Source organism: Cupressus sempervirens, chromosome 8, assembly GCF_028749045.1.
Source record: "Cupressus sempervirens isolate cs-2001-9-10 chromosome 8, ASM2874904v1, whole genome shotgun sequence".
NCBI lineage: Eukaryota > Viridiplantae > Streptophyta > Pinopsida > Cupressales > Cupressaceae > Cupressus > Cupressus sempervirens.
Genome location: NC_143125.1, coordinates 259,893,551 through 259,921,010, shown reverse-complemented (window position 1 = coordinate 259,921,010; position 27,460 = coordinate 259,893,551). Strand labels below are relative to the sequence as shown.

Sequence of the window (27,460 nt, the reverse complement as noted above, 5' to 3'; positions counted from 1 at the left end):
ACCCTAATCTCCTGGATTGCCGTTGCCACCCATCGCATATTAGATTTAAAAAAAAAAAAACAAAACTTTAAACTTAATGCAAGTCATAAATTTTAAATATTTATTATTACTGTATTGTAAATTTTAATCTTTTATCAAATCAAATAAATTATTTTTCTAGCAAAATTTTGTTAATCAAATTAAAATATAAAACTATATTCAAATTTACATAAAATTTTACAAAAAACAATGAACATATCTTATTATCCAATTGGAAATTTGGAAAAAACAAAGAAATCTGAATGTTGTGACTAGAAGGCTGAGTGCAGAAAATGTCAAAAACGATGTCGCGACTGCAAGGCTGAGTGCAGAGATGATGGACTATGTAGAGAGTCGAGATGATGTAGAAACCCAGACCCAACCGTCTGCAAAAAACCCTCAAGCCTGTCGAGTTTGCAAAAAAAACCTCTGTCCAGACTTAGGCGTCATGTTTGCAAACAAGGGTAATGCAGCCGTGTTTGCATGTCATAAAGTCTAAAGCTTGAAATGAGTTTTTCGCATTTCAATGTTTTTATAGGCAGTTTTTTGACTAAAAATTGCTGTGTTTTTTAGTAAATTTCAGGGCCGAGATTTTTGGCGTTTATATCGCCTGCTTTGCTGTTTCATGAAATATCGTGTTTTTTTTGCGATTAATGACCTGTATTTTAAACTATGGTTACAATGATTAGCTCTCTATCATGATGAGTATCATGTGACTCGATATTTGTGGACCATTTTGATAGAAATCATGAGACTTGATATCAGTTACAGATCATTATGTTTACAGATCATTATGTTCTATATGGGATAATCATGGTGGATAAGTGTTTCCATGGACATGCCATGATTTGTTGTGGTAGACACCATGAGATTTGATGTCAGTGCATGTACCATAACATGGATATATAAGAAGAATCTCATGTGACCTGATATTCTTGAGCATATTATATCCTCTGATATCATGAGTTAGGTGATATATCTTTTCACAATAGATGGACCTATTGTGGTACATATATATACTTGGTTAGATATCTTCCCTAGCTAAGAGGGAGTGTTGAAGTATGATAGCTATGGTCAGATATTTGAATGATAATTCATCCATTTATCTATCTATCTATATTTTTAAATATTGCTTGAAATCATCTATCATTATCATACTTGATCTGAATATGATAACAAATACAAAGTATAATGTCAAATCTGTACTTGCAGATTACAATTGACTAATGGTGATAATTTCATATTCTTCTTGATGATTGAGTGCAGGTATTAATTCAGATTAAGTCTGATTAATCTCCTCCCTGATTGGTGATCTCACATAATTATTGTTGTCAAGAACAATTAATTAGTAATCCTGATTGGTGATTGGGTTTGCTATGGAAATGAATTGGTTCATTCAAATCCACTGAGTGGAGACTTGTCCATTCATGAAAATGACCATTCAAAATAATATATCTATATATTTGACTGACCCGATCTGCCTAGAAGATATCAAAATCAATTAATATTCTATCTAGTGCAGATGGAGCATTACCAGAAATAAACTCAGACTTGCAAATATTTAGTATTTATTGATATTATATTTGCGTTGCATTTACAGTTAATATTATATATATTCTAATTGAAATTCTGCAAATAAGAGTTTATAGATTAGGAATTATCGAATTCTGACTTTGAAAGACATCCGTTTCCAAAATGAATTCTGACATTGAAAGACATCCGTTTACTCTCTCTCTCTCTCTCTCTCTCTCTCTCTCTCTCTATATATATATATATATATATATATATATATTCTAATTGAAATTCTGCAAATAAGAATTCATAGATTACGAATGATCAAATTCTGAAATTGCAAAGACATCCGCTTACTCTAAACTGAAATAAATTTAATCAAAATTTACATGTAGAGCTTGGTCTTTGCTAGTTTCTAATTACTTTTGTCATATGCAACAATAGTGGGTTGCACAAATGCCTGTCTGACGCATTGTTGTCCTTGATTAAGACACTTAGATTTTGGTCAAAGGTTTCGTTATTTGCACTTTTTCATTATAAATTCATGAACTTCATTCTTTTCATCTGTAATTAGACACCTTCACTAGTTTCACTGGTTGGAGATATCTGATTGTATGTAGGGAAATTGGTTATCAAAGGAACATAATTTCACTTTTGTGTAGTCACCTTTCCTCATTGCATAGGCAAACAAAACTTCTAATGCAAGGTTGCCTAATTGGCTTTCACTAGCAATTTTATGCATCATCTTACCCTATGTGTAGATGAAAACCTTAACTAAACTAGACATGAAAAATATCACTCTAAGCCATCATCGTAACATAGACTCTTATAGGTCCAAAATGGACGGGTCCACAATATACAAAGTCCAATGTAATTTTTTTCTTAAAACTAATTCAAGTGGATTCACAAAGGTTAGCATCCATTAACTATAGAATCCTTATTTTGTAGAAGAGATAAATTACTTTTGACATGATGTAATCAATTGGGGACAAGAGACAATAATTCGGGAAAACATAGAGAAAATTTCAAGCCTTAAAGGCTCTCTCCAAGCTAATCTATCCATGCATGGAAGTAGAAATTGCTTATTGATTAATGAAGAAAATGATATTTATAGAGGTTAAATTAATATCTATTGGTAGTCGAAAGAGAAGAGTAATCATTAATCATTGGTTCAGGGAATTATACAAGGGAGATCCACTAAAGCATGCTCTCTTGCTTGTTGCTTGCCTTACTCTTCTCATATTTGAGAGGGAACAATAATATGTTAATTAAAGTGGGCATTTTACACTTTTATAGGCTTAACATGCCATTTTATCCATGAGTTCATGTGTAGTGATATTATTGAGCAAGTACTTTCAGCAAGCTTTTTCAGATCTATATAGGCAGTGTAAGACTCGTGACAAGATGACTCTTTATTCATGGAAAATTTCAAACAAAATAAGTAATGTCCCAATGTTGGATAAACAAAAGTGTACTCTTTAACATTGCATTTATCACACAATGATCACATCTTTGAAGTGTTGAAGCATGCATAGATAATTACACCTTCAAATTAGTCTTTATGTCCTTAAAAAACATACAAGGTAACCTTCACAATTGATGCTATTCATAGCTGCATGAAAATTCACTTTACTTAATATGCTATAATCTAAGTTTCTGATTTGAGTTCTAGTTCAGATACAAGGTTGTGGTATGTGGGTTTGACAATTTTTTTCTTTTGGTACAATCTTGGGTTCATTCATGTTTACACACAAACACACATGTTGAAACATTCAAGTTAGAAATGTTAAAAGAAGAGTGATATTAGGGCCCATTTGGTTGTAAATTCTTTTGAATGCGGCAATCAACTATGCTGGAATAAGCTCACTTTTGGAATTTGCGCATTCTTGAAATAATATCCAGAATATCACTTGGCCCTGCTTGGTTGACCTGGAAGAGGAGTCAGATGATGCATTTTTTGTGTTTTGTTGCAAGAATAAGAATTGGAATTGGAATAAGTTTTTTATACAAAATTTGTAGCAATTGCTTCAACCTTCGTCTACAAATTCGGGACTCTCATTCCATTGAGCTTGACCTTTGTCTACAATTTTGAATTTGTTGGTATGTGGGTTGGCATATAGGCAACACAAGGTTCGTGTGTGATGGTGATGTTGTTTGTGCTAACACAGATGGATTGGATTTTGCAGCATGTGAGAGCGAGGGAACTCACTGCAGCCACCGCTGAATCTTCTTTCAAAAAATTGTGGATACAAATTATATGTAACCAAACGAGGAAAAACTGTTTATGTGAAAGAATATACATCCCATTTGAACAAACAAACACATCTCTCATAACAGTGATTGTGGCATAATTTCCGCCCAATCCCCTTTACAAATACCAATGTTTCGCAAACCAATGCGAAAAATGCTTTGCAAAAGAATGCTCCGCCAAAAAGCATGTCAATGTGACTTTGTGAGCCGCGGACTTGACAACCCATCAAATTGTGTTTATAAAAAAGTGGAATAGGAATAAGCTATTCTAACTCCACCTCTTCAGGAAGAGCGTTATGCCCATTTTGTGCTAGAATTAGGAGTCACGAATTCTAATTCTAATTTTACATTTTACAAACAAAAGTCTAACTTATGAATGTAGGTATTTAGATTTTCCTATTCTTGCCCAATTCCGACAACCTGACAGGCCTTCAATGAATCCGTAATTGCCATTAAAATTATAAATAAAATATTTCGTATATCATATTCATAATTTGCAAAAATGAAAATACAAGTCTCAAATCGTCATCACATAATGGAAACTCAAATTTCAATTGACATTTAATAGTCATATTTTCACATTAGAAGCATCATACACAATCTTGGGTATATAATATTTTGCCATTAAATTTAAGGGCTTAATAGAGAGTTTTACTTAGTATATTCATCTAGAGATTTGATAAGAGAATAAAAGTAATACATATTTTATTTTATATGCATGGACATATTTAGGTATATTTGCTTGGGCACCGTCCTCAGGTACTTCTTGGCTGCTAGGGTTGGCTGTGAGTGTTTTATAGGAGGGCCTACATAGGACCCAAGTACCTTGGAAGAACCTAGGATAAATCCAAGAAAACTAAATCCAAAACCGTATCAGTATCAGGTGGTAGGCCTAAATAGGAGAATTGGAAATGGAGTCTACGTTGTCGGTTCAAGTTTGGGTTCAAATTTAGGTTTTAAAACCAACTTTCTGGCATAACAAAATTTTGGAATGGGGTTTTGTGTTCATTTGAGTTTGTTAGTACAAAAACAATGTAATATGTATATGTATGTATGTGTATATATATGAGTATCATATAAACAACAAAAACACCATAAGCTTGTATTCATAACATGATATTTCAAGTTTCAATATTGTTGGTTAACAGATTTATCCTCGGACAATTATGATACAATAAATGACTCCACAACCCTTTTATATATGAAGATTTAATCTCAACCAACAGCTGGGTCAACCTCATGATTATGCCCTCTGAATTTGAAAGGTACAACTCCTTTTTTTAAAGATATTCAATTTATATTAAAACTTCAAAATAAATCACATAATGCTTTTAACTAGATAATATCCAAAGGCAATAAGCATCCATACATAACCATGATTCTTGAATGCAGTTGAAATATAACATAACATACATCACATATAAGCCAACAGACTTAATATGAAATCTGAATCAAACCATAAAAGATTACCTCACACAACATATTACATCCACATATATAAATGAATAGTCAGAAGCAGTAAAATATTGCATGAAAGATGAACCCAACAAAAGTTCAATCATTTGCTTCAAACACACAGATTCAAAAGCTGTAATAGTTTTTCATTAACAAACGGATTAAAGTCTTCTTACCATACCAAAATATAAAATTTCAAAATAACAGTATGAGTTTTCAGAATTAAAATGGCCGAGATTTCATAGGTATAAATAGCCATACATAGCCTCTAGGGTAGAATAGTCCTTTAGGAAACCCTAGTAAAGTTAATTCCACTCAAGAGTAAGAAACAATTACTATATAACTACCAATTAATTAAAAAAAGGCATAAGCCCAAAAAACTAGCAACCGGGGCTTAAATTTGAGCAGCAACTTTCACGTCTGGGTGGAGGTGGAAGAGCTTGTTGGCTGATCTTGCTCACCACCTGCGCTACATATGTTCCTGCATTCTAAATGTACGGTTGAGAAGTTCATGATTAACTCATAGTTGGGCAGTCCGATGTGGATAATTCATTGCTTCCAAACCTCCTTGTCCTTCCTGACTTGGGCAACCTTATCCCTACGCACCTTCACACGATCTTTGCATATCATCAACATGAATTCAATTTGGGCAACCCTGGATAAGTCATCAGTTGATAAGGCTTTGGTTTCCTGCACTAAGCTGATCTTCTCCTCAAAGGATTTGATCATTTCCGCTGCATCCTCCATGGTCTTACCATCATCTTTCAACAACTAAATATCAATACATTTTAAATCTTTTTGCATTGTGCAGTCAGCTCTTTCAACGCTTTCAACAATTTCAAAGACTTGTCATGTCCTTGCCTGATGATGGAGTTCTGCCATTCAATGTTCTTTTTGGAAACATAAAGCATATTATCATTGAAGTGATCTATTGGTCTAGTGAGGAACTTCATGACCCGATATTTTTGGATGTTGTTCATTTGAGTCACCACGAACATCCATGTCATCTTTTCTTTATCCCAGGCAGCTACCTCTACTTCCAAGTCTTGGCTCACCTTTGTTGCATCACTATAAGGTTTTCCCAAGCTGGATATATAATTCGACCCTTCTTGTTTCCAGCCATTCATTGAAGGTTTCTGCGATCAGTTTGTTCTTCTGTGTTTGGTCCAATAGTTGCTGATTCGCTGGTGATTTCGGATTATGGACAATGGTAACTGTGCCACTGTTTGAGGACTAGGATGATGGATAGCATCAATATACTCAGCCATCTGCCTTACTGCCCGCTTCAACTCCATGTTATCCTTTTCATCCTTCCATGTCTTTGATATCATCCTCTTGGTAGAGGAGATCAAGTGTTTTGCATCAGAGGTTCTTGAAATTTCACTTTTTCCAACTTTTCAACCACAAAATCCTAGGGTGTAGCTCCATCCACATCTCCTTATATGACTGGCTTTGCTATTTCTGCAACCCAATGCCTTGTCATCTCATAAACTTTTATCATCGTTTGGGTTTTTACTTTCTTATTTTTCTATGTTCTACCAGTCATTTGTTGATCATGTCTTCAATGGGGCTAAATCTAGGAACAATGCTGTGCTTTTTATTGATGGATCATGGATGATTCTAGCCATTTTGGGGCTACATACAACAGTTCCTTTGTCCTTAGGTTTGAACTTCTGGTTGATCGGTGACTGTCATGACATAATATGGGTTCATGGTCCCATCTTTTCTTTCACTCCCTTTTTCAGTATCCAATTTATCCAGGATATTATAGTCAACATTTCTGAGGCATGTCCTCCTATACTTTTTAGAACCTCCTCAACGGTATGCATTATAACCACAATAAAATTGCCCGAGCTCTTGCTGCTCTTCTTTTTACTTGTGGATCTGGTTACACGAGCTGGGAAGGTTTAGATGACTTCGCTGGTTTCTTCCCAGGAGCTTTTTCAACTCTAGTTTATTGTTCACCTGCAACATTAACATCCTTATTAGTACGGGGAACATGGGACTTCGAAACAAAACTAGGGCAAACACTTGCAGAGGCCTTGCTATTTTTCATTGGCACCTTTCCCATATGATACTCTCTCAACCATTTTTCAGTCGTCCTGATCACTTTGATGGTTCTCATTTATGAACTATCTTCTTCTTTCTTTTCCCAATCTATATTGAGGATGGGCTACGCCTCTACCTTCTCATGAAACTCAGGATCCAACACTTCTTCATTTTCTTCTTCCTGAATTCCATTAATATTCATCTTTAAAGTCATGGTCATGATCTGGACCAAACCCTTTTCCTAGCATCAAACTCATCAACGCAATTCTCCCAATAGTTTCTTAACTGCGGTATATGTTGGAAGTCCTTACCCCTATTTGAGTGGGCAGATGCATAGCCTCTATTGTCGAATGTTCTTCTGGCAACGTAAGGCTAAAGATTCAGTTTCCACAGTTCCACTTCAAAGTTAAGGGCATCATAAACTGACTTGCATCTGTAGAAGTCTGATTCTACTGAAAAAATAACTCTTGAACTTCGTCCTTCCTTGAAGTTTTTATCAATATGAGCTGATTGCCTGCACACCTCAATGAGAACATGGGTGTCCAACACATACCTAAGGAGCTTTAGCGGCTCACCTTCAAAAACTCCCAACACAAATATAAGTGAACCTTGGGAATTGGATGAAATAACTTTCATAAAAGCTTAACCAACTCCATAGCTTCATTGGGCATCCTCTTATTAACCCCCCCACCTGAAGTTCATATACCAATCTCCAAAAAAAGCATCACTCACCCTCAGGATTTTTTTTTGCATGTCTTTGTGGCTGCAATTACAGGTAATATTCATAGACTTTCTTTCCAGGCACCTAGGGTTCATGATGGAGTCCTTGGCATTCCTTAGTACAAGCTAGAATGTAAAATAGATAAGAGGACATGTAGGAATTATGCAGCCAAAGAAGCTTCCTGAACCTTAATGTAATTTATCTGCTATTACCTGCCCACAATCTCAGAATGTCTTTCCACCCAATAACACTTCGATGAAGAAGTACATCCAGTCTTCCCAATGAAATGTATGTTGGTTACCCTTGACCCAATCAAGCAGATTAACAATATCCCTCGCCTCAGGTGTTAAGTGCTCCCTGGTCTGGGTAGCTTAGAGCTGCCTTTCTACATATTTAGAAGCCAATTTTGCGCTATGACACTTCTTCATGCAATCTTCTTCTCTTTGAAAATTGAGTGCGAGGTTAAGATAGACTAGTCATCATATGGTTCTCTGTGAGGAATGCCCATTGCGGCCATTACAATTCCTTGTCAATCTTTACAAGTTGGCTTCCATCGGCCTTATGGTTGCACCTATTTCTACATCATATTTATTCATGCACTCCAGCACTAGTTCCGAACATGGTGCAACCATAGGAAAAGCTTCAACCTCAACTAAACCACTGTTAGCTATCTTCTCTGTCATTGACCTTGTTCTAGTTTTTTTAACATTCTCAAGAAATTTACCTAAACTGGTTTGTGCCAAGGAAGTATCATCCATGTTCAGGAGGGTACTTATTAAATAGGATGTCTGCCCCAATTTGGGAAGAACAAGCCTTACAGTGTTTCTTTTGCAAATTCAGCAGATTGTACAGAATACAACAATAATGCAGCTAAAACAACCAATAGAACTCCTGGAGTTTATACTAAGAATAAACAACGATTCAAAAAGATATCACTGAAATTCACCTTCTAAACTGAAAGTCTCCTTAGATTGAAGAAATGTTTTGTAGTTACCTCTGCCTTCTCCACCCTGCAACTCTTAGCTTCGTTATGGGCAATTGCTTCACTATTTATTATTTACTCATATAAAGCAGAAAATCAGTAAGGGTGAAATACACATGCATAATAGCTAATTCAGTGGTAGGGAGGCAATGCTGAGATGAGGGTAATTTGACAAAGCAATTAATTACACATCTTTTCTGCACCATGAGCTTACCTTCTAATGATTACTTTCTATAAATAACTTTTTAAAAACTTACACTAACTTGGAATATTCTCCTTCAACACATATTTCTCCGACTGTACTTGAAATGATTGCTTTTGTAATGCAAATAAGAGTGAATCTTGAACCTTGAAGATTTAGAGAATACCTTAATTACGTTAGGAATCAACAAAACAATATTCACTTAGGGACATAAGACCGAGCAAAAGGATTGAGATAACAAAATCAAAATAGTAAATAATAATATCACGTTCAAGTGATGCAGAAGCATCCTGGGTTGCTTTACTATCTTGCTTATTTTTGTTGTCTTGTTAGTGTTGCCCAAGTTCCTGTGTTGGTTGAGTTTCAGTATTGGCCGAGTTGCAGTGTTGGCCAAGTTCTAGTATCGTCCGAGTTCCTGTGTGTGCCGAGTTGGCCCGATATTTTCTTCTGATGCTTGGGTTGTTCTTTGACCGAGTTTGTTTGTGTTTGGTTCTTGTTGAGAGCCGACTTGTTCATTAATTCTAAGTTGTTATTTTGTGCATTTAATGTAAGGATCGATCATTGGGAGATGTTTAGACCTTTGTTAGGTTGACCTTTTCTAATATGAAGATCTAGAATCTTTTGTAAGCCATTTTGGAAAGTATAAATTGAGACGTCTAGGCTTATGTCAAGGAGTTTTTAGAGTAGTCAGGAGTGGAGGAGAGTCAAATGATCAAAATGATCATGTATAGAGTTAGAATTGACATTGAGATGGTGGATCTTGATTTGTAACTTGTAAATCATTTTTTGATCATAACCCAGAAGGCCTTACAGCTGGGCATGTTTGCGGGTCATTTGATGAATCTATAAGATATTGCTGTTTCTCTCTCTCTTTGTTGCTTTTTGTGTTTTGATGCCATTGTGCATACTCAACAATGTGGTTTGATAGTTAGTTGGGCCGTTGACCCTAATTACCCGACCTCCATTGCGTCGTGGGATTGGATTGTGTAGAACCCTAGTTGATCTTGGTTGTAGGGTGGCAGATCTGAGTCTGACCTATAACTTTGAGAGGGTTACGATCTTGCTGGAGCCTGTTCAAGATGGTTCACAATAGAGGAAATGCTGATAATGCTATTATGGACATGTTGAGACAAATTGCTGCTAGATTAGATGTTGTTGAGACATCTCAAAGGAGAGAAGTATGTCTTGATGATGAAGGAACACCTGGAGCACCAAACCCTAATCTTGAACCTGAGGTGGAAATGAGGAAAGACTGTTGAGGGTTTTCTCTAGGACACATTGAAAGAACGTTGTTGAGGTGACAAGTTATGATGGAAGATTGGACACCAATGCTTTGTTGGATTGGATCTCTGAGATGGAGAAATTCTTTGAATTTGAAGGCACTTGTGATAATAGGAAGGTGAAGATAGTTGTTACTAAGTTGAAGGGTCATGCCTCACTTTGGTGGAAGCATTTGCAAACTGATAGACAAAGGAAGGGCAAAGAAAAGATCCAAACCTAGTTGAAGATGGCATATGAATTGAAGAAAAAGTTTCTCCCTGCTGTATCAAGTGAATTTGTTGAGGAAGATGTAGAATCTAAGACAAAAGGACATGACTATGAAGGAGTACACTTAGGAATTCAATAGATTGGACATCAGATTTGGACATGTTGAGGATGAGTTTGAGAAAGTTGCAAGGTACGTGAATGGTTTGAGATCTAAAATTCAAGATGAGATAGGCTTTATGAAGTTGGATAACATGGAAGAAGTAGACCAATATGGCTTGAAAGTTGAGGAGATCTTGACAAAGAAGCATGAGTAAAGCCAAAGAGGTAGAGGTGGTAGATTTTAGAGAGGCAAAGGTAGATCCTATGGAGAAAGTAGTAGATTTGACAATTCTGTGCAAGATTAAGGTAAAACTGAGTGAAAAAATGAAGACATAGGCAAGACCGAGTGGAAAGGTGGTAGTTCTTACTGAGGAGGCACTAGTCCTTACCAAGGAAGGGCTAATACTTATACTAGAGGTTTTTGTGGTACTTGTTGCAAGTATGGTTAAGGACATAGAGCCTTTGAGTGTAAATACTGGTAAAATTGAGGGTAGTAGAAATGCTATACTTCAAAGTGAATCTGTGAGTCCTCGGAGTGGTCCTGAGGTTGGAGAAAACTTGATGGTAAGGGTAACTTTCTGTAGTGAAAGAGTTGATGAAGAACCTATCCTGAGGAGAATCATTTCAAAACCAGATGTAAGATGACAGGGAAATGTTGCAAAGTGATCATTGACAGTGGCAGTTCAAGAAATTTGGCATTCAAGGAGCTCATTACAAAGTTGCAACTGCAGATGTTGAGACACCCTAAGCCCAATATAGAGAATCTACCAAAACTAACCATTCCATAGGATCCATTCTGATCCTTCAACATCCATTCAATAACTTCATTATTTAGAGGCATCTCATGAGGTAAAATAGAACATGTTTCAACACAAGTTTATCAATATTTCTCCATTCACACGTCTGATTTCTATATTGGTTTGTGTTATTCATAACTTTTAATCGCGACATCTTTTTGTAAAATCCTTTGGTAGAATGATTCCAAACTAGGCCTTTTAAAACGTATCCAAAACAGAGACCAATCCAACTAACTATTCATGTACAAGTTATGGTCTTTGCATCGAGACCCATTTTCACTGTCATAAACTAGAAAGGGTATATGCAACCTATATAGGGAATACAATATCATTCACAAAACAAAACCAAATGATTCCAAACCAATTTCAAAACCCTTATGAGTCTAGTTTCCAAATATGTAAGCCTTTTAGTTTTCCAATCCATAAACCTTTATATGAGCACGAATCTTTGCCGACAACTCCATTGAAGATATTGAAAAACCAATTTTCACTAAAAGATCAACAACTTTCTTAAACATGCATAAAATTGACTCAAACCAAAATGAAATGAATGATTATTTGCATATCTTTCCAATGAGTCTATTTAGAAATCTTAAATCATCCATATGTGTCAGTACCAAACACTGCAACATGACTGTGGTCAGGGAATCTCCAATCTGCAAACAAACACTTTCATTAAATACTCATAACTTACTCAAAATTGAATGAAATTAATCCAAACCAAAAAGAGAAGATAAGTCATCCTGCCATCCAAATATATAATTTTATTTGGGTTTTCGGGCCGTAAATTTTTGGACAAGGCTTGGAAACAACATAAAAATAGTTAACATCAATCAAAATAGCTAGAAATGAATGCACAAATTTGCACCAAAATGTTCTCCTTTTCATTATGATTTAGAATGACCAATAATTGTTATTTATACTATTTTAGAAAGTTAGAAATCATCCAACTACGTCTATGACCTTCCATCTTCCTTTTTGCAATGTTTAGTGAAAAATTGCAATATTACAACTTTGTAATTTTGCACCTTTTTGACAACTTTCAAGACACTCCTACAAAATGACCTCAAACTTAGTAAAAAACCTATAGACATGTTCAAATAATCATTTTAGGATATTTTAAATGTTTTCTATCCTTTTAATGGCTTTGTATACAATTTTGATCCTTCGAGCAATTTAGGTCCTGAATGGACAACTTTTACAATTTTGGCTTCGACACTGCATTATTGTTCCAATTGACTCAAATTACTTTAATACATCATGAATGCCTAAAATGAAATTAAATCGATCATATTATGACCTTTGCCCCCCTGGTGTTCTTGTCTTCTTAGGTGCTCTTGCACATCATGTTTCATGGATCAAGGATGGGCATAAGTTGTTGTTAAGTGAGCAATGTGTTGTGAAATTTAAGATTGGAAACTACTTTGATGAAGTTTTATGTGATATTATGAGTATGGGTTGTTGTCATATTCTGTTGGGTAGACTTTGGCAGTATGATAGACTTGCTGTGCATAATGGAGATTGAATCAATAAACTCTTTGGGTGAATGGAAGAAAGGAAACATTGTTGCCTTTGATTGAAGATCCAAATGAGGCAACTTGTACTACTGCTAGAGTTTGTATGGTTAATGGGAAACAATATGTAAAAGACATAAAGAAGAACAAATTTTGTTTAGCTGTGATTCCTAGAGGACGGAGTGGTGATAGTATTGATCGAGCGACAGAGGATAGTATTGACCAAGTGACAACAAAATATGATAATGTTAAGCGAGTGCAAACAGAAATTGAAAAATTGTCTAATGAGTACAAGGAGATTGTTGCAGAAGATATACCTGATGGTTTAACACTAGTAAGTAGTATAAGTCATTGTATGGATTTGATTCTAGGAGCGAGTTTGCGGAATAAAGCACCACATAGATTGGCACCTACTGGGAATAAAGAACTTAATAGATAAGTGCAAGAGATGTTGCTGAAAGGTTTAATCAAAGAAAGCTTGAGTCCATGTGCTATACCTGTTGTATTGACACCTAAGAAGAATGGATAATGGAGAATGCACACTGATTCTAGAGCTATTAACAAGATAACAGTGAAATATAGGTTTCCTATGCTGAGAATGGATGACATAATGGATTGTTTGAGTGGAGCAAAATACTTTACCAAGATTGATTTGAAGAGTAGCTATCATCAGATCAGAATCAGAGAGGGTGATGAGTGGAAGACTTCATCCAAAACAAAAGATGGTTTGTATGAATGGTTGGTTATGTCTTTAGTTTTTCCAATGCATCGAGTACTTTCATGAGGTTCTAAAGAGATTCTTGGATAAGTTCTAAAGAGACTCTTGTTTATTTGGATGATATTTTGATATTTAGTAAGACTAAGGAAGAACATCTAGGACATATTAGACAAGTGTTGCAGAGATTGAAGGAGGAGAAATTATTGATTAATTTGAATGAAGTGTTCATTCATGCAAGAAGAGATTGTGTATTTGGCATTTGTGATTTCAGCTACTAGTTTGAAAATGGACCTTGAAAAGGTTAGAGCAATTATGGAGTGGCTTACACCTGAGAATGTGGGTCATTTCATGGTTTAGCTAATTTCTACATAAAGTCTATTAGGAATTTCAGTTCTATTTGTAATGCTATGACTGAAACTATGAGAAGAGATATAAGAGATTTCATTTGGACACATGGAGCTAATAAGAGTTTTAAGAATTTGAAACAAAAGGTTGCCGAGTTACCTGTATTGGATTTACCCGATTCTAATAAAGTGTTGCAAGTTGAATGTGATGCAAGTGGTAATGCAATTGGAGCTGGGTTGAGTCAATAAGGAAAACCTATTGCTTTCTTTAGTGAGAAGTTGAATGATGCTAAAAAGAAATATTCAGTGTATGATCAAGAGTTCTATGCTATTGTTTAAGCTTTGAAGAAGTGGAGACATCATTTGCTTCCTAAAGAATGTGTTTTATATTGATCATAAGGCTTTACAGTACTTGGGAAGTCAACGAAAGTTGAATCAGAGACATATGAAGTGGGTTGAGTACTTGCAGAGTTTCACATTTATGATAAAACATAAAAGTGGAGTCACTATCTATGTTGCATATGCATTGAGCAGAAGACGTTCTTTGTTGATGTTGACGTTTGGCAGCTTCAGTTGGGAAAACTCAAGAGACTAAATTGGAGTTATATATATATATATATATAAAATAAAATATGTGTGTTTAAATAATATATTATTATATTAACAAATGGATATCGATTCCCTTGAAGGGACATCCCTTCATGGATATGCTATAAGAGAGGGAGTTGCATTTTGGAAAACATACACCAAGAAGGCAATGCAATTACATATGCAACGATCCTCTGAAAATCAACATTTTATCAGAGCTACTCGATCTTAGGGATCTTTCAAAAGATTGAAACTAATTCAAATATCGAGAGGCTTTGTGAATTAGAGAGGTTTGGTTTGTGCAATGTCGATGTGCAAGATCAAGAAGAGGTATAGGATGGAGAAGTAGCAGCAACAAAGCTTGTCTTCTACGTGGTCATCTTCAAAACAGTTAATCATTTACCTGTCATTGGGGGCTTCATTTTACCACATATTTATGTACCCTAGTTGTGGAAAATTGTCAAACCAATAGTATTATCACCAACTTCCTTCAGAGTTCACATTGGTGGTTCAATCTCTGGGTGAGGGTCTCATACATCAAACAGATGAAGATGGAGATGCAGCGCAACGACGAGCGACTGGGATGGAGATCAAGAGGACTGAGATAATCCTCGAGTCACAACATTTTTTTATAGTCTCCAAACTTGTGAGAATATATTGATAGAGTATGTAGATTGATCTTGTATAGGAAAAATGTATTCCCCCAAAAGATGTTGAAGCTTGTTTGAGCAAAAGCAGTTACCCTTTGACAATGTGTGTAACCAAATAAGAGGTTATGGAATCTGAGAAAAATGCACTTACGAAATTTGTAGATAAAGAAGATGTGGATTTTTTCATTTAATGTTACTAATGATGGAATTAAGAAGAGTACAAATTCATTAGGTTCAAAGCCAGAGTATACAAGAGTATCTATACAAATGTTAGAGAAGTTCAATGGAGTAATTTTTTAAACACAAACAGATATGGATTTTGATGTGGGTGATTTCGGGTCATATTCAGATTTTATGCACATTTCCCAATGATATAATGCAATACAATAATATCATGGATGCTTGTTGCCATACATCCATGAGTTCTGACATAAGATATCTAATAGACTATGGAGAGAGTGATTTGGTGAAGTCACCTAATACGAAATAATGGGCATGAAACTTTTTTGTGAATGCTCTAGACAAACAAATTTGGTGGCCCAAGAACATGCAGCAGTTTATTTACAATCTCCAAATATATTGCGACATTAAGAACATACAACAAATTAGGGAAAAGTCGCCTTCTAAGGGATTGGTTCTGAGCATAAAGACCACATTGTATTTTTGTTTTTGTGCAAGGTAGAAGGAGGTACAAAATTATTATTATTTCAAATTACCTTTTATGACAAAGTTATATATATATAAAGTACTAAAACTTTAATAAATTTGTTAGATTTCATATATTTATGTGGAAAATATAGATAAAAAATATATACATAGAAGATGGAATGTATGTATGCGTATGTGTTCAATGTATATATTCATTTATATATCTATATTGAAATAATGGGATCATTCTCAAAGTAAGATAAGTAGGGATGATGTTAGCTTACAATTATCTAGATAATATTGGAAAGATCTTATATTGAGTATTATAGTATTATCTCTCTTATTTTTACATTTCATAAGAGCTATGTGCCTTGATCTTTTCCCCTGAGGGTGTTATTGTAGAAAAAGGGAGATTAAGAGGGAGTTTAAAAATTCTGGATGAAGAGCTCAGATGATTTGTATTTAGAGGGAGTGACACTTCTTCAAAGGTAAAGGAGCTTAGAAGATAGATGTTCAGAGGGAGTTTGACACATTCGTCAGAAGGAGCAGATAGAGGGTATGATTCAACCTTTGATGATTTAGTGGGAGTAAACCATGTTGAGATGGATTCTCTAGTGATCATTAAGTTGTAGTAGTCAAGAGGACTGTGATTCATGAATATACCTCGTGACTATGCGATTTTAATGGGCCTACCCCTTGTGTACATCATGAGGAAGTGATACTTCCAAATGATGTCACTTGTATATGCAGAAGTTATTGAAAGGTGACGATCTTACAATAACTTAATTTTCTATTATGATGGATATCTTACGATATCTATGTAGCTCTTAATAGATTATACTTTTCAATGGTGGATGTTTTAATGGTAAGCATTACGAGAATGCGTGTGCACATACCTTATAAACACTTTTGAGTAATGGTGAATGTTATGTAAATTGATGTTCTAGAGGCCACTACATAGAGTACGTGGTGAATATCATGCTACTTGATATTCTGGAGGCCATTACTTATAATACTTGTTAAATATATTGCATCTCATTCTAGAGGCCATTAGTCAAAGAGTATTTGATGAATATCATATATTGTTATTGTGAAGACCAATACTCAAATGCGATATCAAAATGGTGAATATCATATGTTGATATTCTGGAGACCATTACGTAGAGTTTTGGTAAATATCATATGTTGATAATCTAAAGACCAATACTCTTGATATTTTATGTGATAAAAATTATGGAAATCCATGATCAAAAGATATCCTTAAATTTTGACATGCCTAATATTACCAATTGTTAATATCTATCTTGCGTTTATCCTCCCTAGCTAAGAGGAAGTGTTAATGTTTGGTAGCTTTCAGTTAGATAAACTCAAGAGACTAAACTAGAGTTACATATATATAATAAAAATGTATATGTGTGTGTTTAAATAATATATTATTATATTAATAAATAGATATATCACTTCCCTTGAAGGGACATATCCCTTCATGGATTATGCTATAAGAGAGGGAGTTGTAGTTTGGAAAACATACACCAAGAAGGCAATGCAATTACATATGTAACGATCCTCTGAAAATCAATAGTTGACCGAAATGAAGGTTGAATTTCTTGGCTTTGATGAGATCAAGGAGTTGTATGATATTGACCCTAGTTTTTTGAGGCGTGGAGAGTGTGCAGAGCACAAACATAGTTGTTTTACCAAGTAAGATTAATGAGTATTTTATTCAAGAATGTATGTTGTTCAAAGGAATTCATTTGTGTATACCAAGAAGTTTTATGAGAGTTAATTTGATTAAGGGAAAACATTGTGGTGGATTAGCTGGACACTTTGGTATTGATAAGACATTGAGGTCTCTTAAAGACAATTATTATAGGCCACAGATGTATAAGGATGTTTAGAAGTTTGTAAAGAGTTGTGGAATGTCAAGTTGCAAAAGGAGTAAGTCAAAATACTTGATTGTATACACTTATTTTTGTTCGTGATAATCCTTGGAGTGACACTAGTATGGATTTTGTTCTTAGCTTACCTAAGACTGCAAGAGGGTATGATTCCATATTTGTTGTTGTAGATAGATTTTCTAAGATGACACATGTTGTAGATAGATTTTCTAAGATGACACATGTCATCTTGTATAATAAGACATCAGATGCAGTGCATGTTGCTGAGATTTTCTTCAAAGAGATTGTTAGATTGCATGGGTTATCGAGAAGTATTATCTCGGGCTGAGATAGTAAGTGTTGTTGGTTATTTTTGGAAGACTTTGTGGAAGAAAATGGATACTGAGTTAAAGTTTACTTCTAAATTCCATCCACAAACAGACGACTAGATAGAGGTTGTGAATAAAAGATTGGGTAATTTATTGAGATGCTTAGTTGGGGATAAACTAAGTAACTGGGATATGGTATTGACACAACATGAGTTTGCATATAATAATTTTGTGAACAGGAGTATTGGGAAAACACCCTTTCAGATTGTTATACGAATATAGCCTGGAGGTATATTAGATTTGATGGATATTGTTGGTGAAGAGAAGAGAAGTATTATCTCGGGCTGAGATGTTGGTTATTTCTACAAGACTTTGTGGAAGAAAATGAATACTGAGTTAAAGTTTACTTCTAAATTCCATCCACAAATAGACGACCAGATAAAGGTTGTAAATAAAAGATTGGGTAATTTGTTGAGACGCTTGGGGATAAATTGAGTAACTAGGATATGGTATTGACACAACCTGAGTTTGCATATAATAATTCTGTGAATAGGAGGACGGGGAAAACAGCCTTTTATATTGTTACACGAATGTATCCCAGAGGTATATCAGATTTGAGGGATATTGTTGGTGAAGAGAAGAGAAGTGATGAAGGAGAAGTATTTGCTGATGTCACGAAGTCTTTGCACAAAGAGGTGAAATCGAGGTTGGAACAAAGTAATCAGAAGTATAAGGAGAATGCAGACGAATCTAGAAGACACCATGTTTTTGGTACATACAATAAGTTGAAAATGAAGAAGTTTGGTCCTTGTAGGATCTTGAGGAAGTTTGACAATGGCAATGTATATGAAGTCGAGTTGCTTGATGACATGGATATATCTCCTATATTCAATGTTGTTGATTTATATGAGTATCAGATGATGAAGTTGTTGTAGCTAGTGACTATCCTAAGGAGCATAATGAAGGGATTGACTAGATATAGGACCAAAGAGTTGGTAAGAGTACAAGGGGAAATGACTACTTTGAGTATTCAATAATTTGGAAGAACAGGCCAGTTGAAGATGTTACATGGATTTCTCAATCTGAGTTGGATTTAGCTCGGGTTGTGATACTTTATGATTTAGGAGAATTATTTCTTTCAACCTTGGTGTCTGATATAGGAGCATCCTGGGTTGCTTTGCTATCTCGCTTATTTTTGTTGTTTTGTCAGTGTCGATCGAATTCCAGTATTGGTCGAGTTTTAGAATTGGCCGAGCTATAGTGTTGGTCGAGTTCCAATATCGTTTGAGTTCCTGTGTGCGTCGAGTTGGTCAGTTAGTTTCTTCTGATGCTCAGGGGTTTTGACCGAGTTTGTCTGTGTTTGGCTCTTGTTGAGAGCCGACTTGTATTTGTTATTTAGTGCATTTGATGTAAGGATCGGTCATTGGGAGATGTGCAAACTGTTGTTAGGTCGGCCTTCTCTAATGTGAAGATCTGGAATATGATGTAATCCATTTGGGCAAGTATAAATCGAGATGTCTAGGCTTAGGTTAGAGAGTTTTTGAAGGAGTCAAGAGTGGAGGAGAGTCGAATGATTGAAAGGATCGGGTATAGAGTCAGAATTGATAGTGAGATTGTGGATCTCAATTTGTAACTTGTAAATCATTTTGTTGGCCGTAACTTGGAAGGCCTTACAACCAGACATGTTTGTGGGTCATTTGATGAATCTATAAGATATTGCTGTCTCTCTCTCTCTCTCTCTCTCGCTCTCCTTGGTGTTGTTTTCTTTGTTTTGATTTCGTTGTGCATATTCATTAAGGTGGTTCGATAGTTAGCTGTGCTACTGGCCCTAATTACCTAACCTCCCTTATGGTCATCAACTATCATTGTTTCAACAATTGGAGCTTTAGACTTTAATTTTGAGTTTTAATCATCAAATTTATTCTCTAAATCATCATCCTCATTGGCATTAAATGACTCACAAGCAATGCCAATACCAAGGCCACTTTCACTTGTACTAATAGTGTTCTCTCTTTCCGTGTCCTTAAATGCAACATCCAAGTTTGTATGCTATGGTTGTATATCCCACATCTTGGACTTCCTTTGTCTGCATTCATTTTCCTTGTGTGAAAGGAGGTGCAAGCTGGAATACTCATATACTGAGTTCTTTGGTCTTTTTTGATTGCAATCTATTGTACTTTATAGAGTGAATGAAAGAATATGTACTCAAATTTATTTCTGATGTACATGAGCTAGCAACCTATGGAGACAAGACAAAGTAAACAGTTAAAGCTATAAAATTACTAGCAATCTATGAAGATAGATTCAAGAATTTAGCAACAACCAACAAGAAGTTAGATTCAAGAATTCTGATTTTTACAACTGTATGCCTTCATATTATCATGAGGTGATAACGTTTCAGCATAAGTATGAAGATAAATCAAGTGATACCAGTTCTGAAATCTCATTTGGTGATGATCATTTTGTTGATGGAGGTGAAGAGTTGATTGGTAACACTTATGGCAAATCAAAAAATTCGGAGCTGTCCTTAATGTGTATTGAGGGTTTCTACAATTTCTCTGGAGATTTATCATGGAGTTTTCATGAGATGACATTTATCTATCTATTGGTTGGTAATTTTATATTTATGCCACTTGGTCTATCTCAGAAATGGGTTGGTCTGCAAGAGTTAGTGAGTTGTGACTAGATTTGTGGAGACATCACACCTTGCAGTACGTGTTATGAGATGACTATCTTTCTAGTCTAGGGGCACAATGACAACAATGTTTTCATTCATAATGCTGACGTAGTTTATGATAGCAACTTTTGGAGGTCTGATGAGTTGATTTTGGTGCGCATTGGAGTTATCCTTCGCAGCCTTATGGTTACCTACTTATACAGTTGCCTGATTCTGGAGGACGGTGGATTGATGGACACCTATTTCTACTAGAAGGATCCTGTTGATAGGCTGGTTTGGGATACAAGAGTCGACAGGATGTGTACTTTGCATCTTGTGGATTGTGACGAGTCATGTCATTGTTTGAAACCGGATGTTACACAATGGATAGCTGCAATAGAATTTTTCATGATGACTTGGGATCTAGGGATCATATGGATGGATGATTTGCACTTGGACTCCTTTCTTCACAGTATGACAAGACTAGCTCAGTGCCAGTTTGGGCTATAGAGCTACTGACAGATTCATATGGGATTCAAGTATAATTGCAGGATTCATGATTGTTTGAGGGAAAGTAATCTCAAGGAGGGAGGACTGTAATGTCCCCTTTTTGGGACATTAGGGAATTTAAAAAGTTCACTTTATCAAAATTTTAAATGTGACTTGGAGTTAGAGTGCAAATTATTTAAAATGTCATTTTAATATCATAAAGGGGGTTAATAAGAGACAATGACAAGAAGGCAAGGTGACATGAAAGGGAAGTTGAGGAGCTCTACTTGGACATTAAAAGAGGAAGAGTTCATTCTTTTCAGCAATGCTTTGTTATTGGACTTTCATATCAGTTTTCTCTTGGAGAAACTTGGAAGCGTGTAACTTTCATTTTTTTAAACCTGAGTACGGAAACCTTCTTTGCGAATCGGATGTAAATGTGATTCAACATTGGAGGTGAATTCCTTACAGTGTTGACATTGGAGTTACAGGTTCATATCTATGTGCTGTTTGTAAGATTGGATTCTATGTTATGTTATTGCTGGTTTGTAATGCAATAACGATTCTAAAGTTCTTTATTTGATCATTTGCAAGTTATTTAGTGGTTAAATCTGATTTTTTTGCAACATTCTCTGTTTAATTAACCTGAAAATATTGTGGGAGCTTGGGGTTTCATATTATGGGTGGGATATCACATTATTCCCTCATCTAGAGTAGATTTGTTTTTCAAGTAGTTAGAAGAATGCAGTTGATATGTTACGGTCAGATCGTTTCCTCAAAGCTTTTGTTCTTAGGTGTTTCCTTAGCACAATGTAAGATTGGTCTAAGATTTTATGGGATGCTTTACTTCTATCTTTGATGCACATTGTTCGTTACAATGATGTTCATTGTGATATGAAAATTCTTTGCACAACCCTTTAAGATTGCACATGTTTTGTGCAGTAATTTGGTGAAGCAAAGTTTAGTAGATTTCATTGTAGCAATATTCATCTTTTAAATTCTTAGGATTAGAGTAGAACTCCGAAACCCTTATTTACTTTATGCACATTTCATGAAAATCCCAAAAGGGTACTTCCATTTTCATATCATTTTGATGCTCCCATAAACCAGTATTGTTTGCAGTCGACTTGAGGAAATAATGTAAGTCCCCTTGTGATATTGGTATATCAGGTTAACCATTGAGCTTATCCACACATAGAAGGAATCTTGGAAGTTACATGTGTGATCTCTTTTGTAATCGCAGCGTGCATAAAATTTTGATCAATAGAGGATAAGCTACATTGGTATGTTATTCAGCATTGGTGGGATCATAAAATTCCCATTAACAGGTCATAATTTCATTTTTGCTAGGAATGTTGCATTATTATTTGGTTGGAAATCAGGCTCGTCTCAGATTTTTTCAGCAACAGATAAAAAATTTGTTCAAGAACTTTTTTTTACATCATGCTTAGTGGAAGTTTGACAAATGTTGGAAATTTTACATTACAAGTGAATCGGAAAATTTATGTGTTTGGATAAGTCTCAAAAGGGTGGTTGGAAATCTGATGCTCATTCAGAATTTGCTCATAACCGAGGTCTGAAATTAGTAAGGTGCAGTAATTTTTATCAGAAGCAGATTTGAAATTCAATGATTCTTTGGACATAATATTTGTAAATTTGTGCTTGTTAGGACAAAATGCATCATCAGGTTGGAAATTCACCAGGTGTTAGGAAGTTTGGTCACAACTAAAACGACAATCCTTAAAATTGTTACGAATTTTCGTTAAAATCTGAGTGTATTCACTTGATACATAAGGATTTCAACCAAAATATTGATTGCAAGTTAGATATCTCGCAAAGTCCATTTAATGGAATCAGAAATGTGAGATGTCTTAGGACAAGCTAGATCAGCAAAGCTCAAACATGGTTAGAAATTTTCACTGATCACTCAATTGATTTCCAACGATTGTAAACTAGGAATTCCTTTGTGCTTTTCATTTGGCACCTTCTCAAGTGTTCAACCCCTCACATTCGTGTACCTCAACATTACCTAACTTTCAGACTTCATGAACTTCTGAGACTCACAAAACACTGTCAGGCTGAGACTAACATAAGCAAACCACTAAACTACCCAGCACAAGAGGGGTGATGGTGTGAAAAGGTCACAACCTTCGTGGATCTCTGTTGATTGCAAATTCTTATGGGCTTCCTGTGTTATTGGGTGGGCTCTCGCACTAAATTAACTTAAGCATTTCATTTACCAATAGGACGAGAAATATTATTGCTCGTCATTTCAATTTTAAGCCTTTCAAGTGCCTTCAACATTGATGCGAATGGCTTAATTAATTCTTAGTAATTTCATTGGAACTCGTAATAAATTGAATTATTCATTATAGCAATGCTCACTCCTATTTAAATGATTATATGTTTAATTTATAGTATTCATTATCAGGTTTTTTTTTTTCATAAGTGTTTTTTTCATAGAAGAAAAAACAGTGTTTTTCTAATCTGGTTGCATGACAACACTTAAAAGCAATTCAGTCAACATGTTTTGCAACTTATTTTTTCATGGTGATTTCAGGTTTTTGAGTGGATGAAAAAGCACCCTAAGTTTGCCTTTACACCTGGTGACTATTGTGTCCACTTAGATTTGATCACCAAAGTTTATGGCATCGATAGAGCTGAGAAGTATTTTGAAGATCTGCCAGAGTCTGCAAAGATCGATATGACTTATAGTGCTCTACTCAGCTGTTATACCAGAGGAGGATTGATTGAAAAAGCAGAGAATTGGATGGAAAAGATGCGGGGGTTGGGATTTACTATGACTGTAGATCATTATAATCTGGTGATGGCTAGCTATTTGGCAGGTGGTCAGACTGAAAAGATTTTTTTAACAATCAAGCAGTTGAAGGAAATGGGTGTACAGCTAAATTCGTACACTTATAGACTCTGGATCAACGCATGTGCTGCTGTGTCTGGTATTGATGATGTTGAGAAGATAGTGGATGAATTAAAATCAACTAATGATGATAGCGTAAATTGGACTGCATACATTGCTGTAGGAAACATGTACATCAAAGGTGGTCTTCTAGACAAAGCAAAATCTGCCTTGAAAGAAGCAGAAAAAAAGATCGCTAAAGGTGAGCGCAAAGCATACAACTACCTTATTACCATGAACACTTCTATTGGTGATAAGGAAGAAGTTTACAGGATATGGAATTCTTTAAAAATGTCCTTTGGTAAATTAGATAATGAAAACTATATATCTATGCTTTCTTCACTGGTAAAGTTTGGAGATATTGAAGGAGCTGAGAAGATATTTGAAGAATGGGAGTCATCAAGGTCAAGTTGTGATTTCAGAATCTCTAACATACTTCTTGCTGCATATGTGAGGGAAGGTATGCTGGAAAAGGCTGAAAGTTTACACAGCCGTATCATAAAGGAGAAAGGCGGGTCAATTTGCAGAACATGGGAAATTCTTGCACAGGGCTATTTAAATAGCGAGCAGATGGATAAGGCAGTTACAGCCATGGTGAAAGCTTTATCGACAGCAAGATCTAAAACCTGGAAACCACGTCCTGAAAATGTCATGGGCATTCTGAAATATTTGGAGGAGCAAGGGAATGTAGAAATTGCAGATTCTTTTTTAGAACTACTTAGGAATATTCCCTTTGTAACTACAGAGATCTACAACTTGCTTCTTTCGACTCATGTCAAGGCAGGTAAGGACGCTGATGACATATTTGAGCAAATGGTGATTGATAAAGTAAGCGCCAATGAGGAGACTGAAAGGCTGCGTAAAGTTATCAATGACAATAAACCTTCAGGTTAAGACCGCTGATGACATATTTCAGCAAATAGTGATTGATAAAGTAAGCGCTGATGACAAAACTGATAGGCTGCCTAAAGTTATCAATGATAATAAACCTTCAGGTTAAATGCCATCGATAGTTTGAAATTGGCCACACTGTATGGCTCCAGCTTTTTATCATTTTCAACTGGTCTTAAATCTTTTAAAGATAACAATCCTCAAGTTTAATGACCAGCAAGCACCTTTTGGGCACCAGGTCCAGTAATTTTTTTCAGCTGGGCATACATTTTAATGTTTTATTTTAACTCTTCTTCTACAGGATGATATTTTAGTTATTTGGGGAGTTATGATATTATCTGCAGAATTATTTTATAATCATTTATTGAGAAGTTCTATGTTTGTGGCTTTATTGCAAGATATTCTGGGAGATGGTGCTAAAATTGTTTATGCTTTTACAAGGAAGATATGCTGATTTCTCCTGTTTATGTAACAATGATTCAATTTTGTTTCTGGTAATTGTGGCGTTATTCTTGGCAGTCTGAATAGGCTCAGAAATTTGTATATGTTGTAGTAGCATGAAAATTTTTCCTGTTTGTCTATGTTTGTCATATCCGTGGTTGTTTAAATCAATGAGTTTGCTTCAGGAAAAGTGAACTTCAGCATAATTTGGATGCAATGTGCATTAAAAAGCCCAATCATGATGACTATTACCGGAGGCTTTGAAAACATTGAATTAATGACAAAAACCATGAAATTCAGAACTGTGGAAATGAAAAAATCAAAATAATACAAAGATAATCAACTTGTAGACTGTTTTTCATTTCATCAAGAAAAATACAGAACAATTAATATAGCTGGTAGTTGTGTGGAAACCAACTGTATTTTACATTCAGTTTTCCAGTTCTTTGGAAAGCTTAGTTAAACTTTCATTCCTACCAAAGACAATCTGGAGGAAATGCTTCCAATTTCTAATTTTGTTCAAATCTTAATTCCAATTCAGCTAACAATCTAATCTTCCAAAGTAGTAGTCTTATCTCACACAGGATGACTTGGAAGATATGTCTAGATCATTTCATGTAGACAGTATAGAAGATTAATAGATAACATTAGGTCTGAAGGAAGTGCTTCCAATCTCTTATTTTGTTCATATCTTTATTCCAATTCAGCTAACAATCTAATCTTCCAAAGTAGTCATTAGGCTTGAGTTGAGATATCATATGGGATTCACTTGAGAATCAACAAGACAATTAACAAATTTTAAATATGTACTTATATTATGTAGGAATTATATAATGATCAAAGGTTGCAAGTGAAATCTATAAGATGGCAAAAACAAAGAAAATGTATTGCAGTTCCTGATCTAAACAAGCAAATTTAACTGATTTTGAAATCACAGTTCGTGTTTGAGACGATGTTTTATTGTTGCATCTCAGTGGGGCTTAAGTAAGATGTGACTTGCGAAATCCCAAAATAGGGCCAATGCTATGAATTCTTGCTTCGTTTGCCTAAGCATGCTATTAACAATAAAAAATTTCTGCGGCTAGGAGACTCAATCTCAACAAATCATATCACTGACGTCTAAACAGTTACAGGATTTTGTTTTTTAAAATATCAAAAAATGTCATAAGTAGAAACATTACTAAATTAACATTTTATAATTCAAATTATAAAATTAGTAATGATTATTTTCTTACCTCATTATGGATCATAAATTATAACAAGGATTTTTCATTTTACTTCTTCCTTCTGGTGTGCTTGTGTTTGACCATCTACTAAACTCCTCATCAACCACCATTAGTTGTAAACTATCTTGGACTTACAAGCATGCTTTCTAACACAATGAAGTATTTATGTATCTAATCCATCATTTGAGTAGTTCCTTCAATTTTTGATTAAAAAAGTATGATGGTTGCATTGAACATTTGCACATCTTGCCTGACACCATTAACTTAATATAAGCTATTACTCCAGTGTTCTTTGGGCTATTGTTTAATGTACGAGCATAACACAAGCCCCAAATTCCATGTTCAAAAACATGCTCTATCAAGCTGGATAACTTATATGGGTTGAACTAGTCACTACCTATAAAATATTATAGGTCTTACCCCCTTTACGATATTTCTCAAAATTTACAATTGAAACCTCTCTCCTTTTCTCCCTCTCTCCTTTGAAAAATCATTAACTATAAGAAAGAAGAGCTATTTGAACTTACGACAATAGAATTGATGAGTAATGGTTGTTTGATATTGGTCCACCCATCCATAATGTTGAAGAACCCATCTTT

At 35.1% G+C, this 27,460-nt stretch overlaps 1 protein-coding gene across 1 annotated transcript in view; it reads left to right on the top strand.

Annotated features, from left to right (window-relative positions):
• Nucleotides 1-25,585, top strand: part of LOC149542453 (pentatricopeptide repeat-containing protein At5g27460-like) — a 32,717-nt gene extending 7,132 nt beyond the window's left edge. Inside the window, exon 3 of the mRNA XM_089797397.1 lies at nt 23,947-25,585. Coding sequence (XP_089653523.1) covers nt 23,947-25,197 — 1,251 coding nt within the window. The 3' untranslated portion in view covers nt 25,198-25,585. The remainder of the gene's footprint in view (nt 1-23,946) is intronic.
• Nucleotides 25,586-27,460: the final 1,875 nt, after the last annotated feature.